Source organism: Cotesia typhae, unplaced genomic scaffold (assembly GCF_013202065.1).
Source record: "Cotesia typhae breed Kobodo isofemale line unplaced genomic scaffold, CoteBio_Ctyphae contig_43, whole genome shotgun sequence".
NCBI lineage: Eukaryota > Metazoa > Arthropoda > Insecta > Hymenoptera > Braconidae > Cotesia > Cotesia typhae.
In genome coordinates, this window is record NW_027423752.1 from 1,705,036 (window position 1) to 1,722,070 (window position 17,035).

The window sequence follows — 17,035 nt, forward strand, 5'->3', positions numbered from 1 at the left end:
ACTAGAACTTTGAATAGCGCGCGACTAAATTTTAACCAATAATGAATCGTGGCCCGATTTTTGCGAGTTTCGACCTTTGACTAACTTCAAGACTATCATGTATTTTAATTTAGAGGATAGTGATCAATTACTTGCATGCAATCAAGAACTATTTTTTTAATTACGCCAGAACAATATAACTTTTTACGCGCGCACATAAGTACACTTTTTTTTTTTTTCTGTAAGCTAAGAAGTATCGCAATGATCAATAAGTAGTAGTAGAAAGTTGCAGGGATGGCCTGCAGGATCAATTATTTTTCATATTTTGTTTTTAGTCGTGTGATTCTAAAAAATGAGCATATTAATACAACAATTGAAAGATAAAACCCATAAAAAAAAAAAGCACGCATTTCAAGTTAAGGATTCCCGCGATTACATAATCAAAATCAACTTCTGACATTGAAATATGTAGCAACTGTCGAGCTTATGCTATGATCGAATAAGCCCCTATACCCGTATATACATGGCGTATAGCGGATGTCATGCGTGATTTACGATGATAAACGCCTCACGCATACGCTTTCTGCAAATAGCGAATATATAAACTCGTTTGTATACAGTTTATATTATATGTTTTGCAGTAACAATAAACTAATGTACATACATCTCTGTGTACATTGTTCGAATAATCCGCCTTATCTGCATCTCTAAACAATAACAACAACAATAAACAATACCCCACATCGAGCAAAGATGGAAAAAGTAGGACCTCAAAATGACAGGAATAAAATAATAATTTAAAAGATAATTTGCTTGAAAAAAAGGGGTAAAAATTAATAAATCATCTCAAAGCAAAAATATTACTCTTAATGTATAGATAGACATAAATTGTTTTTTTTTTTTGAAAGCTTAGAATTAATTATTCTAGTTTATTTTGGACGTCATTGTTGGAGTACTGACTGAAATGAGCGTAGAAAATCGCTTTCATCATACACTTACTTTACGAGCTCTAACAAAAGCTCATTTTCATCCGCGCTTCCTTTTACTACCGATTTCATTGGTGCTTTGAAGTCAAGTTGAAATACCATCTACATCTACGGGATATTGGATAACGGCTTTGCACACCGGAGAATAAAATACATCGTTAGAGCATGGAAATTCTATTACCAATATATAGATTATATATATGTCATTGAGTTATGTAGCTATACTACTTCGCAACGTTTTCCTTTGTTATATGACTATTTATATTTAGTATTTCTAGAATGGTAATCAAAAATTATTAAATGCAATCATTTTATTGACAAGTCTCAAGAAAATTATCAATTGATTAAGAAGAAAAATTCAAATGTATAAACACATATACAAACAAGCGGGTAATAAGGCCTAAGTGATATGAATGCTATTTAAAATAACCGCATCCGCTAAAGACTTCTTTAGTAGAAGCGTCTAGCATAGAAATGTCGCTATAAGTTTATAGAGTCCCAATACAACGTTCCTTGTCTTCTATATTTTATCATCCGTCATATGCTAAAGTAGCACAGAAGAATTCCTAAAAAACGACTTGAGTAACTGGTGAACATTTTTTATAATTTTATATTTAATAATTTAAAATCATTGTTCTATTTTTTATCAACATCTTAAAAAGTATTGTTGCTCAATTTAAGTGATGATTGATCTCTAATACCTATTTTATCAAGTATAGTATAACTATTTCCAGTATGTATAACCCGCAGGCCTTATTAACCTACCGTAGTAAAATAAGGCCTATTCGCAAGATTTTTGAAAAAATTTAATTTTGTGTTTGTTTATGGTGAAAATTACCATTACTCCATTATATTTTATGACTAATGTATGAATTTAAAAATTAATGATACATTGCAATAATTAAATGCAGAATTTTCGATTTTTTTCAAAATCTTCTCTAGCTCGGCCTTATTACCCGCCGGTACCTTAGTCTTAAAAAAGTTTAAAAAAAATTTTTCGAGACTATTTTAACATGGAGCTAACAGCGATAGAGCCTCGGAACATTAAAACGGAGCGTTATAAAAAAGTCTTAAAATTGTCCGATAATAAATTTTCAACAATTTCAAATTCAATTTAAAAAGAGAGTACTCAAAAATGTAGCGGTTAGAAAGTCGTAAAATCGTCTGAAAATTAATTTTCATCACAAATTCAAGAGCTAAATTTCAAAAATCTGCTCTCACAATTTTTTTTTGGCGTTCTAAAATAGTCTTAAAGTAGTTTTGGTTTGTGTCATGTTTAAGATTTTAAACAAACGACAATTTTAAGACGATTTTTTTCACACGAATTACATTCATCATTGCTGTAAATTTTCTTGTTATAAATAAATTTCACAAAGAAAATAACTAAAGCAAATATTTTAAAAGTTTAATTGAATTTAAATTAAAAATAAAAATGAGTAAGAAAATACTGTTGTAATAATTGTAATAATAAATTCCGTTTAGTTGAAATGGGACAAAAGTTTCTCAAGTTTAAAGTCCATCATTCTCAGTTGGTAGACTTGTAATTGTAAAACCGTCAGTTTGACTTTAACTGAATAAAGTTCAAATGCCACCACTAGCAATGCAAGGTAAAGGTAAAAATAAAGTAAAACTATCAACAGATTATTCACTCTCTGATCTTTTTCTATTATCGTAAAATTCGATTCAGTGGACTAAAATTTAATCCATCTTATCCGTCGTATGGAATTGACAAAGTAAAATAAGACAGAAAAAAACATAATAATAATAATAATAATAATAATAATAATAATAATAATAATAATAATAATAATAATAATAATAATAATAATAATAATAATAATAATATATTATTATTATATTATTAAGTCTTACTATACTCTTTCGGTGTCCTGAAATGGACCCGAAAGGATTTACGAGATCTCGACATCAAAACCCGTAAGATCATTAATATGAATCGGAGCATGCACCCCAATTCATCAGTCGCCAGATTATACCTCTCCCGGTCCATCGGTGGGAGAGGTTTGCAGAGTTTGGAGCGGCTTCACGACCGTTTGGTCCTGGGTTTAACTCACGAAGTTGTTAATTTCACTGCAGACGAGGATGACTTTCTTATGCAAATTGTACATAAACATGAAAATGCGCATAAGGGGTCATTCTTGTATAAGGCAGCAATATATGCGGCAAGAACCCTTGGTCTTGGAGAAATAAACGCTCTTATGGAACTCCGAAAGGAGGAATTTAAGAGCGTCATCAGGAACGCCGAGGAAAAACTACTCCTTGGCGAACTGATGGACAAGTCCATGCACAGCGTGTTCTTTAAACACGTGCGTGATCATGGCTTGTCCATCCAGCTGACATTTTCCTGCTTAAAGTCAGCGGGCCTGATGTCCGAGACTGAAGGGTTCATATTTGCCTGCCAAGATGGTGTCATTAACACTCTTCAGTACCGTAGCAAGGTGCTCCAGGTGCAGCTACCGGACACTTCCTGTAGGAGGTGTAGACAACATCCGGAGACGCTTATGCATCTTTTGTCGGCATGTCCAGTGCTGGCGAGAGGTGCATATATCCAGCGTCACAATGCTGCCCTGAGAGTACTGTACTACTATCTTCGTCATTGCTACGGTATTGACGTGACACCAGTGCTGCCTTATTTGCCAGGAGATATTCCCCAGGTTGTTGAGAATGACAGTTGCAAAATTTATTGGAACATGCCATTTGCAACAACCCGGCGGATAGATCACAACAAACCTGATATTGTGCTCTTCGACAAGGCCACTCGTGACATTTATGTCATTGAGTTCTCGGCCCCGGCTGAATACAACATCTCAGCCAAAGAAGAGCACAAAAGACAAATATATCAGGATCTCCTGTTTGAAATTGGCAAACTTTACCCAGGTTACCGTGTCAAGCTTGTCGTCCTGATTGTTGGCGTCCTAGGAGGGATGAAACAGTCTTTAGTATCCTCACTTGCCAAAGTTCCAGCTTGTTCATCAAAAGCTGAGTTCTTGGCAGTTAGGATGCAGAAGGCTGTTTTACTTGGTTCTCTCTGTTTCTTAAGGGAAATGACTTTGGCCTGCTGTGATCACTAACCGCCTTGTTGTGCGGAGTGGTTCAGCAGTAACGGATGGAGCTCAGGCTGGGCCCTCGGAGAATCGGACTCCGGGGATAACCCCCCTGAGCAATTAATAACAAAATAATAATAATAATAATAATAATAATAATAATAATAATAATAATGAACTTATTTTTAACGGATGATTTTTGGTCGATAGTTTTGCAGTGTATATTTTAAATGTGAAAAGGTATTGTAGAAAAATTTATAAAACAGCGATCACGAATAAAAGAAACGAGTGTAAAGAGAGAGCGATAAAGCTTTCTCGAGAGGATTTCCTCACTTTTTAAGTAGAGAAAGAGAACGATCGGGTAAACTACCAACACGCTATTCTTATATTAAAATACATAGCCATGTCAGTGCCGTAAATCTTTTAGTATTTGAGAAAAATATATGGCGTGCAATATCGTACGAGAGAGTTTATACAGTAATACGCGAGGTCTCATTCGCGCCATTATAATCATTGAGCTCCAAATAAATATCTTTTAGAAATAAAACCCGAAATAAAATTACCATTTTTTGAGAAACACTCACCACATTTTCGATTTATAATTTTATTTATATAATTAACTAGCGACCCGGTCCGCTTCGCTGAGCCTCAGTCAAAATGACTAAAGTTTTTGTTATAATTTTTTATTTTATTATAATGATCAATTAATTTTTAAGTTCGAACAATAAATTCAGTACAATAATAATTAATCTAGAGCAATAACTAAAATTAATAAAATCATAAGTAATAAACTTTGCATTATTCATCGTCAAATAAAAGATTCCTACCAAATTTCAAGTCTGTAGTAGAAGTTACAGTGTAGAAATGGTAATTTAATATTCTAACACCCACCCCTGCAATCCTTATTGGAGGTGGATTGTTGTAAAATCCACTCTTAGATCATTTCCGTACCACTTATAGAAGACTCCACCTAAATTTGCCGTTTGTAGGATTTACAATTTGAAAGTTAAAAATTTTCATTGTTAATGTCCACCCCCGCAACCTCCCTGTGGAGCGAGCTATCGTAAAATTCGTTCATAGATGATTTATATAAATCTTACGGAAGATTTCTACCAAATTTGGGAGCTATAGGAGCTATAGTTTACAAACGGGAATTATTCATTGTTAACGCCTCCGCAATCTCCTTTGAGGGAGGATTTTTTAAAAATTTTTTTACATACAAACCTTCTCCTAAAAATTCTAAAAACAACAAAAAAAATTTAGCTCAATCGGTCCAGCCATTCTCAAGTGATGCGTAGACATACATGCGGCATTTTATTTTTATTTATATAGAAGAAAGAAGAAGATAGAAGATAGAAGAAGAAGAAGATTAAACAAACTGTTTCATAAAAATTTCATTTTCCATATCAGGCTTTATTGAAGGTTACACCGTAAAAAATTTTTCGTCATCGTGTAGTGTTAAAATTTGTGTGTAAAATATTACACTCTAGCGTGTAATATTCTACACACAAATTTTAATATTCAACATAATGACGAAAAAATTTTTACTGTGTACTTGCACGGAAAAAAGTAAACTGTAAAATTCACTCGGATTCTGGTTAATTTTTATAGTGACTTCATGTAAATCCTAGCTGTTCCACTTTCGTCACTTCAAATCCAATGAAAATTATACGGTACATAATACATAACTCCAAGTTTTCATCCTAGAGACATGAAAATTAATATTTACTAACATTTTCGTCACAGAGAAACTCAATTCCAAAAACATTAAAATTTAAAAGAAATTCTCTTTCAAGTTATTTTAATATTATTATCTAAAAATATGGATAATCAGAAAAAATAACAAATTCACGTCAAAACCTTTCTAATAGTACTAAATTTAATAATAAAAATAAATAAACAAATTTATTCTAGAATGAAATTTAAATCTGCTAGAAAATTGAACGCGATTTGCGCGTTTCTGTCAAAATGTTTATTGTTGAAAATTTAATTAATCGATATTTTTACAAATTTTACTCATTAATATTTAACAGTTGCCAAAGTAGTCACCATAGTAACGAAAAGCGACACCAATGAAAATGGTACATCAACTTTTTAATAGAGAAATTTAAAATTACTCCAAAAATGAATTACAATGAATAATCTTGGGAAATTTTATGAAACCTTGAAGTCGCAAAGTTAAGTCAAGACCTCTCCCATGATGCTAAATCCAACTTTACAAGACTCGTTTTATCTTACAAATGCGCTGGAAACAAAATTTTCTTCGTGCTCGTAATCTTTATTTTATAATAGATTTATTTATAGGTGATTGTTCTTGGATCATATAATTCGTTGAAATTTATGACATATCCACAGATATATCTCAAATAATACTTCAGTACTTCTTAACTTCAACTTCATCTACCCACGAGGAGCACGTACACAAGAATACGTAGACAGAATAGTGATCTTCCTTCACCACACTTGCATTTTATAAAATTCATAAAACTCACGCAAAGCTTGCAAGTGTTTGCAAAGCTACCAAGTACCAACTCCTTGCAACCACTCTCTGAAACCTAAAAGACGATATTTATTCATGAAAACATTTCAAATTCTGATAGCTAAATTGCAGGGCTCCTTGTTCTCTCCTTTCACTCTTCGTTCTTCTTCGTCTTTTATTTCTGGATCAACAGAAATCTTCTTTCTCTCACATTCGTTTTCTCATTCATTCAACGTTTCACTTCTTCACCGACACTACAAAACGCAATAATTCTTTCCTCAAGCACGATTGAATAGTAACCGGTATTTTCAGTAGCGCTATTTACTGAATAGAGTGAAATTTATAAACGTGGATAGCTGACTATTGCTGACTCAATTGTCCCTTCCATGCTAGCTTGTTATTCAACTACCCGCTATATATTTTCCACGCGTACGATATAGTTATAGAGCTTCAGGGCAATATATCGCGTGTTGAATAAAGGTGTGTCCCGTGGCACATGTTTTTGAATTCGTTATTGCCAAATCATTTGTCTTCCTGAAAACTTCATTTTTAGTTGTTACAACCAATCAAATGAATGCTACATATTATGAGTGAATTTTAAAGATTTATTAACCGGAATTATTATTTTTTTTTTAGGATAGTATTACAGATACCTCAAGTTTCAAAAGTTCTATACACAGAAAAAAAAATTAATTTGAATGAATCGCATGAAACGTGTGGGACAAGGTATGTACATGTCGAGGTTACCCGAGTACTTCCGAGTTTCGCTCAGTCCCAAACGAGCCTTAATAAAATGGTGCGACTTAATAATATAAAATTTAAAAAAATTAATAATTTCTTAAATAAATTAAAGGTGTGTATTTTCTGATTATTCAAAAACAAATACTCTTATTATATCGTTTATAATTTTCTAGTAATTAAGCCTATTGAAGTTAAAATTGAGAGAAAAATATTAGTGTTTTGTTTTTAATTATTTGAGGTTAGCATCACTTGGATAAAAAAACGTGTTTTCGGTCAAAGCGGGTTTTAGGGTTGATACCTTTTGATTGATATTGTTTAATACTTATTTTTTTGAGTGGTGAATAAATATAAAATTAAAACGGAGCAAACAACCTGGACGGCATTGACATTTTTTACTATTTTTAATTTTTGACTTTATAATTTGTGATTGAAAAAGAATTTAATTAAAAGTCACCGATTTAATAGTCATTTATATTAAAGTATTGCTATATTGAATGAGTTAATGTTTTGAGTTGTTGAAGACTGATTAAATGAAACTAAAATTATTAGTTAATTATCTAAAATAAGCATGTTTCTCTTAATGATACTGCCAACCCGCTTTGCTCGAACGGATTAGGGCAAAGCGGTTTTTTGGGAGTGTTTAATTTTAATAATAATTCATCAATTAATTCAAATTTATACAATATTGCTTATTGATTTTGAAGTTCGATAAATCTTCTATTAAAAAAAAAAAAAATCAAATTATCATACAAATACTAAATTTTTTCGGCTCTCAACCTTAACATACCCGCGTTAGGCCAATTTCCCCTAGTATTTTCCGGATGAAATAATAAGAACTTGAAAAAATTAAATTTCACAAAAATTATTAGTTTTGTTAACTTTAAAAATTGTTAATTGTTAAGAAGTTGCAGAGATGGCTTTTAGGGTCAACCGATTTCCTAGATTTTTTTGAAGATAATACAATTCTTTATCGATGAAATGTCTATTAATCCTTTGTATTTTTAATTCTTGAAAAAGAAATTTATTTCAAGAGTTACAACAATTATTTTGACAAGAAAGTAATTCAGCTGATAATAATTATAAAGTACTAGCTGTTACCCGCCCGCTTCGTTGGGAATTTTATAGAATTGTATTTTAAGATCTAAACTTGTGACGTTACGGAAGGTTTTAAAGCCTCGTCATGCTTTACACGACTTTCCCGTGGTCTAGGGTCTGGATAGGGATCACGCAACACAGATAAACTTACAATTAACTAACATTAACCAAATAAAACTCCGATGAAACTCGCAAAATACTCCTGGAAAACTCCACAAAAACTCGGTGAAGACGCCGACTTAACTCGACAGAAAATCCGAAAAAATACTGATAAAACTCGGGGAAAAATTTATGAGAACACCAGTAAAACTCAAAGCAAACCATGTAACGATCCCAATTAAACACCAATTAACTACTATCGTCTCTATGTACCACAACTGCATACAATACTCCAAAACCGAAACCGCTGGATTTATTGAAACCTAAATTGCTGAAATATGATATTTTAACTGATTCGAAAAAGGCAATTTTTTTAATAATATAAATTAGGAAAAAAAAATTTCAGCTTAATTAATGAGGATAGGGTCTAAAATTGATTGATATAGCATCGAATGCCCCACATAATGTAAATATATATAATTAAATCTTTCCATATCACTATCATCGGCTTTTAAACGTCTCATTACCTTAAAAATTAAGAAAATTTTGCGCAATTATTTTTTAAATTCTTTCATTGTTTAAAATAATCAACTTGTAATGTTATAATTTTTCAGATCACACCCAAATCTGAAAAAACAAAATGACGGAGATCCCAAAAATTAAAATAGAAAGTATCAACATCACAACCGTGAAGGTCTTATTACAAAATCCAAACGTTTCCGTCAACACAATCTTCCCCACACAAAATGGACCTAGTCGCTTCATATCTCTACTGAGCCTCGCAGTAATAAAAGAAGATTACGAGCTGATAAACTATCTGGTATCTAATAATGCTGATATTAATTTACACATTCCCCAATGTGAAGCAGCTGTAATTTTAGCCGTTAATATCGGAAACATTAAAATTATAAAACAATTACTCGAGCATCGAGCTGATGTCAATGTATATAATCAGAAAGGTGAAACGCCACTTCACATTGCCGTGCAAAAAATCCGATATGATATTGTGAAGTGCTTGCTAGCAAATGGAGCTAATGTCAATACTCGAATTTTAGGACCATCAAAATATTCTAGTTTGCGTCCTCTGCATCTTGCTGTAGTCTCTAGATCAGAGGATATGGTCAAATTGCTCTTGGACGAAAACGTCGACATCAACTCTAGGACATTAACAGGAGAGACTTCTCTCATAAAAGCTGGCTTGAACAACGATATTGCGATGATCAAGTTTTTAATTGCACGAGGAGCTAATTGCATTAGCGTTTTTCCGAACCTAACGATAATTCATGATCTGCTGTGTTACTTAAAACATACATCAGTGTTGGAATATCTTCTAAGCTTGGACGAGTCTTTCACTGACATCAACATCCGCACCAACTTAGGAGAATCATTTTTGATGTTCAGCTTGGAATATGGTTATGGAATCCGTGAAATTTCCCAGTTGCTTCTCGATGCTGGAGATGATGTTGATGCTGTAAATTCGAAGGGTCAACTCGCCATCGATTTAGAAAAAAACCGTTTTGTCAGTTCTTCGGTCATCGAGGAGCACATTGTAAAGTTAATATCGGCTGGATTTGACGTTTCTCCCAGAAATCGACTGACTGTGGCAGAAGGATTCGAGAGTTTTAAAACTGAGTGTTGTGAAGAGGTCAAAAAAATGAAAATGAACAAAGTTGGTGCAAGTCAAGTATCATTTTTCAAAGTCTTGTTGATGAATGTGCATGATTTGTCAGTTCGTTTGAAGTACGTAAGTTTGAATGAAGTGGTTGACAAAGTAAAAATATTTAGTGAGTATTCATACTATGGGGGAATGCTTTTTTACAAATTATCCAAGGTCAATCGTAGGATCAAATATTTGGGGCAGATAGAGAAATCCGTCGAGAACATACTATGCTCTGCACCGCTGCTACTGCCCTATAATTTTGTAAGAGACTTGTGGTCCTACTTCAGAAATTACGAATTAAAAAAATTATCTTCGTGAAAAAAATGAGTGAACTTTGTTATTGTCATAAGTGCATCAAAAATCTTGACAGTACTTCCGACTACATTGGAATCAGTTTTCAATGCTTTCGTTTGAATCGTGTGCTATATAATCGTAGGAGCAGAAAATATATTTTGTTGTAAATAAATAAATAAAGAAATAAATTTCTCCTAATAAATTTGGGAAGTAAAAACGAGAAAGTTCACGAAAAATATGTTGTTGTATGTTTTTAAGCCATTTTTTTTTGTAAAAAACTATACAAAATTGTGAAAGTCATCATAGATTATTTTAAGTTGAACTTTAACTGCGAATAACTTTTAACCGAGTTGATTTAGCGAAAAATTATTTCAGACCTTTTTGGTAGGCCGTTTAATTTTATACAAAAATATTTAGGTCTTTTCACTACCCAATAACTCGTAGAAATATATTAAAATTCCAAAAAAAAAAAAAAAAAAAAATTCCCGTGTTGTTTAAATGGCAAATCAAAAATCACCATATGACACCTCTAAATATTGATATTAAGAGCTCAAATTTTGCCAAATTTTTTTTTTGTCATTTTGGACGATATTTTCATAGCTGCAGAAAAAAAAAATTAAAATTTTTTTTGGCCCACCCTAGTACACATGTCACATGAAAATTTTGTTTGCGATCTTAAAGATTTTTTTTTTTCGATTACGGATTAGATTACCACCTCTATTTTTTAGTTATGACTAATACTGTACCGTTCTATTCAGATTTAACGATGCATTAATTTTATCCTGAACCTCATTATTCAAACAATTAAGTTCCATTTTCACAAAACTACTGTTCGAAAAGCAAATGCATTATCGATGTATTACCTCGCCAACTAAACAACATATTTTTAGCCTGAAATGCATGCAAATATGTCTAATATTCAGTACTATCGTTCGAGTATTGATGCTGGTAAATCATTCAAATTTGTTATCACTTTAGAATAAATCTATTTGGTGTATTTCATCCTTGGAATCAGACATATAATACGTTTTGACTCATATGTGTGGTATTCCATTATCTACGGGAATCTCTGTTGAGGTTTCTCGAAAATTCACTACTGATCTCATGTTTCCACAATGGATAAACGAAAAAGAGGAATACGATGAGGAAGATAGCAAAATAGTTTGATTCAAGTAGAAATACAAATCCTGTTTATATTTGCCAGTAAACGTTATTCCACTGCTACCGCTTACACTGTTAGCTACAAATAGAATGCTCAAGGTATTCGCTAAATTTTTCAAATTATTTTCAAATATTTATCTGTTGTTACTATTATTATTATTTTACAGTTGAACAATACGTTTAAATATTTACATATCCATCCTAACGAAAAAAAGGAGAACAATTTATTTTGATGATTGATTCAGATTATTTCCAAAAATCTTCGCTTAAAAAATCCCTCATGCTCATGGAGCACTTAAATCAAATGGCTGTAAATTCTATGCTCGGATTATTGTTCATTCTCTGGAGCATTATTGACATAATAGTTACTTTCGACCCGCAGTTCCATCCCAACAATCTCTGTTTATCTTACCCTAGATCTTTGGTGATTGATCTGATGACATTTCACCGTTCGATACAAAATATTCAATGACAATCCATGCAAATGATCACAAGAAACAATTGACCAGTAAAGATAAGCTTTAAATTGTAAAAGTACAACTCGCTTATCAATGACTGGGGTATCTAATCCTCAATGATTTATTGAAGGGGAGCGCCAAGATAGTAACAAGAACATGATTGTTTTTTTTTTTTGTATTGATTTTGATACGAGTGAATAATCAAAAAGTTTGGAAAATCCAAAAGTGCACGGCTCATAATTTCATTTTTCACAAAAACATTAATTAAAATAAAATGTTAAAAGCAAAATAATAAAAAACAGAAAACTCTGCCATGGTTTAGTGGCGCCATAACTCTAAGGTGAGAAAAAAAAATACTATAATAAAATGTATAGATAGATATACAAAAAAATCCACAGTCATATATTAGTTTTTTAAACATAACAATTTAACGACAGTGAATTGAACGCTTATATTAACTAAGAAATTCAATCGTGTGTCACTTTAGATAATAAAAAAAAAATTATTTTGGTACGATCGTTTTTTCGACCGATTTCCCTGCCACATACACTTATCCATACACAGACGTCCAGAAAGGATTATGTTTATTGTTATAATTAACTATGTTAAACAAAAAAATTGTTATTGAAATATATTTTATGTGCCTGACAAATTATTTGATATAAGTGTACTCATACACTGATAGAAAATTTATGTTAACTCAAGAGATATTTTCTTGATCTAAGAATATATTTTGGAAGACAAATGATTATTTTGCTTTAAAATTTTCTTGTCTTGATTTAGATTTTCTTGGCTTAAGAGCTATATTATCTTCAATCGATACATTTAGTTTTTCAACCAAAATAACATTATCGTTTAAAAAACTTAAAATAATTCATCAAAGTATATTTCAAAAACTAAATAGTCTTTAATTGTTATACCGAAAAAAAATTATTTCTTGGAAATAAGTAAATTAATGACTCAAAAAAAAGTCATTCTTAACACAAGTCGGTAACATCTTGAAACAATGTTATCGCTTATTTTGAACCAAGAGACAAAAATTCTTGAAAGAAACATATCTATATCTAGTTTCAAGAGTTCAAATTTTGAAGAAAAAAAGTTTCTTGAATCAAGATTGTTTTTCTATCAGTGTATCAACCTGTAAGTTATTTATTTATTTGATTTATATGATTTATATGATTTATATGAATTATATAATTATATTGTTTATATTCTGATTTACATTTGAAGATTGTAAAACGAATTGATTTATTTGATTTATACTTATTCAATTTATATGATTTATATGTAATTATATTGTTAATTTTCTGATTTATATCTTGAACTACTCTTTAAAATATTCATATTATAACATTGAATCTATTTTTGTATTAAATAAGAGTTAGTGCCTGTTATTACTAATTTCACTTATAACTCTTTCTCTATTCTATTTGTTAAAACTACAATATTAGATAGTTTAAATAAACCACAAATATGTATATTTGCCATTCGGTTAATGCCTTGGCATCAAAATATTTTTAAATAAATAAATAAATGCGATATAAATAACAAAAAATCGATTTCAGTTTCGAGAAAACTGCTTTTTTTAAAATGTCGAGAGTAAATCACAACGTCAACACTTCGCTTATAAGGCGTGCAATAACATCGAATAAACTATGATAACACTCCGGTAAAACAATTTAAAAAATTCGAAAATTCAATTACAAAGTTAATTAAAATTTTCCATGATACAGAAAATTAATTCATGGATTAATCGAGGGTAGTAATCCTATAAATGTTAAATATTTGATAATAAATCTGATAAAATAATTTAGAGCGAGGGATAAAGATCAGATAAACCCAGTAAAGCATGTTTACGATACACAGTATCGTTTTTGGAGTATCACAGTGTTGGTCAATTTTGACAACAGTGTTTAACAATCGTGGTTGAGAAGATAAAACACACACACACATACACACGTGAAATAAGGCAGTAAAGAGGAAGTCTTGGTGAGAGATGAACTTGAGGTTGGCTTGCGGCAACGATCTATATCTCTCCGGAGTTTCTAACCAATCTCTAGAACTAGAAGCACCGGCACCACCACCAGCCCCAGTCTCTTTACTTGGATGGGAATGAAATGAAGGGACTTGGGACTCGGGATCTGAATTGTCCTAGACGATACACTTTATTCTTCCTTCCTCTCTTCATCCTTTGCTCTCTTATTTTCTTATCTCATATTATATTGTCTCTCTTAGCAAAATCATGTACGGCTATAGATATATATTTCACCCCAACTTTCTTTTTTCCCCTCTCAGTCACTCATCCACGTCTATTTTGTTTTCCCTCGCCGTTTATTTGCCGACAGTTGAACCACTTTCGCTATTTTCATCCTGTCCTCACGATCACTTTCTTGACATTGTGTTTTTACTATCGACCATCTTCACTCAAGTTCTTGAATACATAATGTATTTTTCTAAACGTACATACATGTTTATTCTAAACTACAATACTTTACTACCCAGTACTTCCAATTGTTGATTTATTTTTTTTACAGAGTTGAAATAAATTCAAATTAAATTCTGGGTTCTGTGTAACTACACACTGACATATATATAAATTTGCATTCATTTATTTTCCGTTATATATATCTGCTCGAAATTTAACTAATGAAAGTGCACGTCTATATTTTCAACTAGCAGCCCACCCCGGCTTTGCAAGGGTATGACAAAAATTTCAAAATTAAAAATTATAATACACACATAAATCCTTCTATTAAAAAAAGAAAGTTTGACTATAATTATTTTAATGAACTTTTATTGATATTTTAATGATTTTTTTTTGTTATTATTTTTCATTGATTTTTTAATAAGTATTTGATTATTTTTTTAAAACTTTATCGAGTGAAGATGGTCGATAGTAAAAATGTGAAGACAATAAATTATAAAACATTTGCAGTAAAAAAATTAACTTTAAAATTTATCGACAGAATTTTTCTCCGTACATCGGTTTCTGTCGCTTGACAATATTGAGGAATAAAGGCTGACTATTGAGGTGTTAGATCCACTTAGAGTAAGTAACTTGTGAAATATTTTTTTTTCGATCACAAGTTATGCATTTGTATTAATAATAGACAGCGTAAAGTTGTTGTGACTTTGAAAATATTTCTATTTGCTGGTCGACTTTCAGAACCAAATAATGTAGTTATATACTTTATGTAAGTACTTTGAAGTATCTTCAAAATTTACTTTGACTTGCTGTAAGACAAGTTAAGAATAACTTGACAAATATAGCTCGAAGTTTATCGCAATAACTTTGCTATCGATTCATTTTCAATAGCAAAAAGACAGTTTGATCCGAATGAAATTTTTTACTTGAAATATTCTTACACAGAAAAAAAAGTTCACTTGAGCCAAGAAAATATTTTTCTTCTGAATTATTTCTTGAGCGAAAAAAAAAATTTTTATTTGACAAAAGAAATTTCACTTATTCCAACAAAATTAATTCTGTTGCTTTAAGAAATACCTATCTTGATCCAAAAAATTTAGTTCTTGATAGAAGTAAATTTTCTTGTCTTGAAAAAATTTCTCTCTTGCTCCAAAAAATTAAATATCTCGATAGAAGTAAATTTTTATTGATTAACATGTCAAATAGAAAGATAAAATAATATTGAATAATTTTTTTTCATTAAATATGTATAATTACACGCTAAAATAATATAAAATGAGTATCAAATATTCAAGAGAAAAATTTTCTCAAAGTGAGAAAATTTTTTTCTCAGCTGAAGTAGGTGGCGCTGCTTCTATAAAGTATCTAAAAATCTTGATTAAATATAAAAATTTATTGTATCAAGTATTTATGATAATTTGAATTAAGAAAAAATTACTTCCACCAAGAATAGAATTCCAAGAAAAATTTTTACTTCGGCCAACACAACTTCGGTCTTCCTTTAGGCACCTGAAAATTTTCTTGAACCAAGAAATTTATTCCCCAATCAAGAAATTTTCCTTTCTGTGTATTTATTAATTTGACTTTTGACAAAGTTGACATGTAATTTTTCTTTGTTTTCTAAATTATCGAACATATATATTAAATTCAACGAATTCTTGAGAATCACCGATGTGAAAATAAGAAAAGTGAGTGAGAGTTAAGTTAATGTAAATGTGAAGTCGGAGAAAAAGGATGATAAACCATCGGTTGGTGGTTGGTATGGATGCGCATCCCCTGAGGGAGGGATACCTATAGATCCGACTCTACCTATGTACATTTGGTGGTAATGCTGGGTGGTTTGGTGTGTGCTTAAATTAATTGCTCGGTTCTCGATTAGCACGTGGGGGTGGCTCGCGGAGATTAGCCTATACACAAACTCGTACCTGATGTACTTACCCATTGTACACGTACATTTTGAGACCACTCTCGGTTCTTGATTATACTCTAGTGTCTACGTATGCATTTATACGTACAAACTCAATTTTGCCTGGTTATTTTTGAGTGTAACGACAAAGTATACTCTGCAGAGTTTCTCATATCGAGGAATACGTGACTTTGATAATAACCACGCATAATATTATGTATCGTAATAACTTGATAGATTTATTTATTTTAATTATAATGCATACGTGCCGTGAATTTATCTTTATTTTATTAATTTACTGCTATAAAATTTATCTCAGTTAAAAATTTTTAAATATATGGTCACTATCTTCATTATTTATCACAAGTTTTAATATAGTTTATTAAAACCCGTCAAGGAATTTTATCGTATAACTATACAAGTTTATAAACAAGAATAAAGGAATAATTTGCTGTAATTTTTCAATTGCTCGCATCATAAAATGAAGTGGTCGATCTAGTGTTTTATTCTCAATTTTTAGTAGATTTTATAGAAATCTAACTATTTGCATTGGTCCTCATGTCAGAATTTTCAAAAAATTATTGTATATTCTTACTCAGCTCGTCAATCTGAGTCAGAAAATGTATATGGTTCAAAAGTTTATATATATGTATATATACGATATAACTGGCCTTGTCTATATTCTACGGA

General features: G+C 31.1%; 1 protein-coding gene across 1 annotated transcript; it reads left to right on the plus strand.

The window, feature by feature from the left end:
• Nucleotides 1–7,279: 7,279 nt before the first annotated feature.
• LOC141528180 (uncharacterized) lies at nt 7,280–12,576 on the plus strand. Its single transcript, XM_074244090.1, has 2 exons — nt 7,280–7,359; nt 9,056–12,576. Exon 2 carries the CDS (start codon nt 9,082–9,084, stop codon nt 10,417–10,419), a length of 1,338 nt encoding a protein of 445 aa, XP_074100191.1. The 5' UTR covers nt 7,280–7,359; nt 9,056–9,081; the 3' UTR covers nt 10,420–12,576.
• The last annotated feature ends 4,459 nt before the right edge of the window (nt 12,577–17,035 follow it).

Excerpts from the sequence above, each read along its gene's own strand:
- LOC141528180 (XM_074244090.1), top strand. The coding sequence starts at position 9,082 with ATGACGGAGATCCCAAAAATTAAAATAGAAAGTATCAACATCACAACC.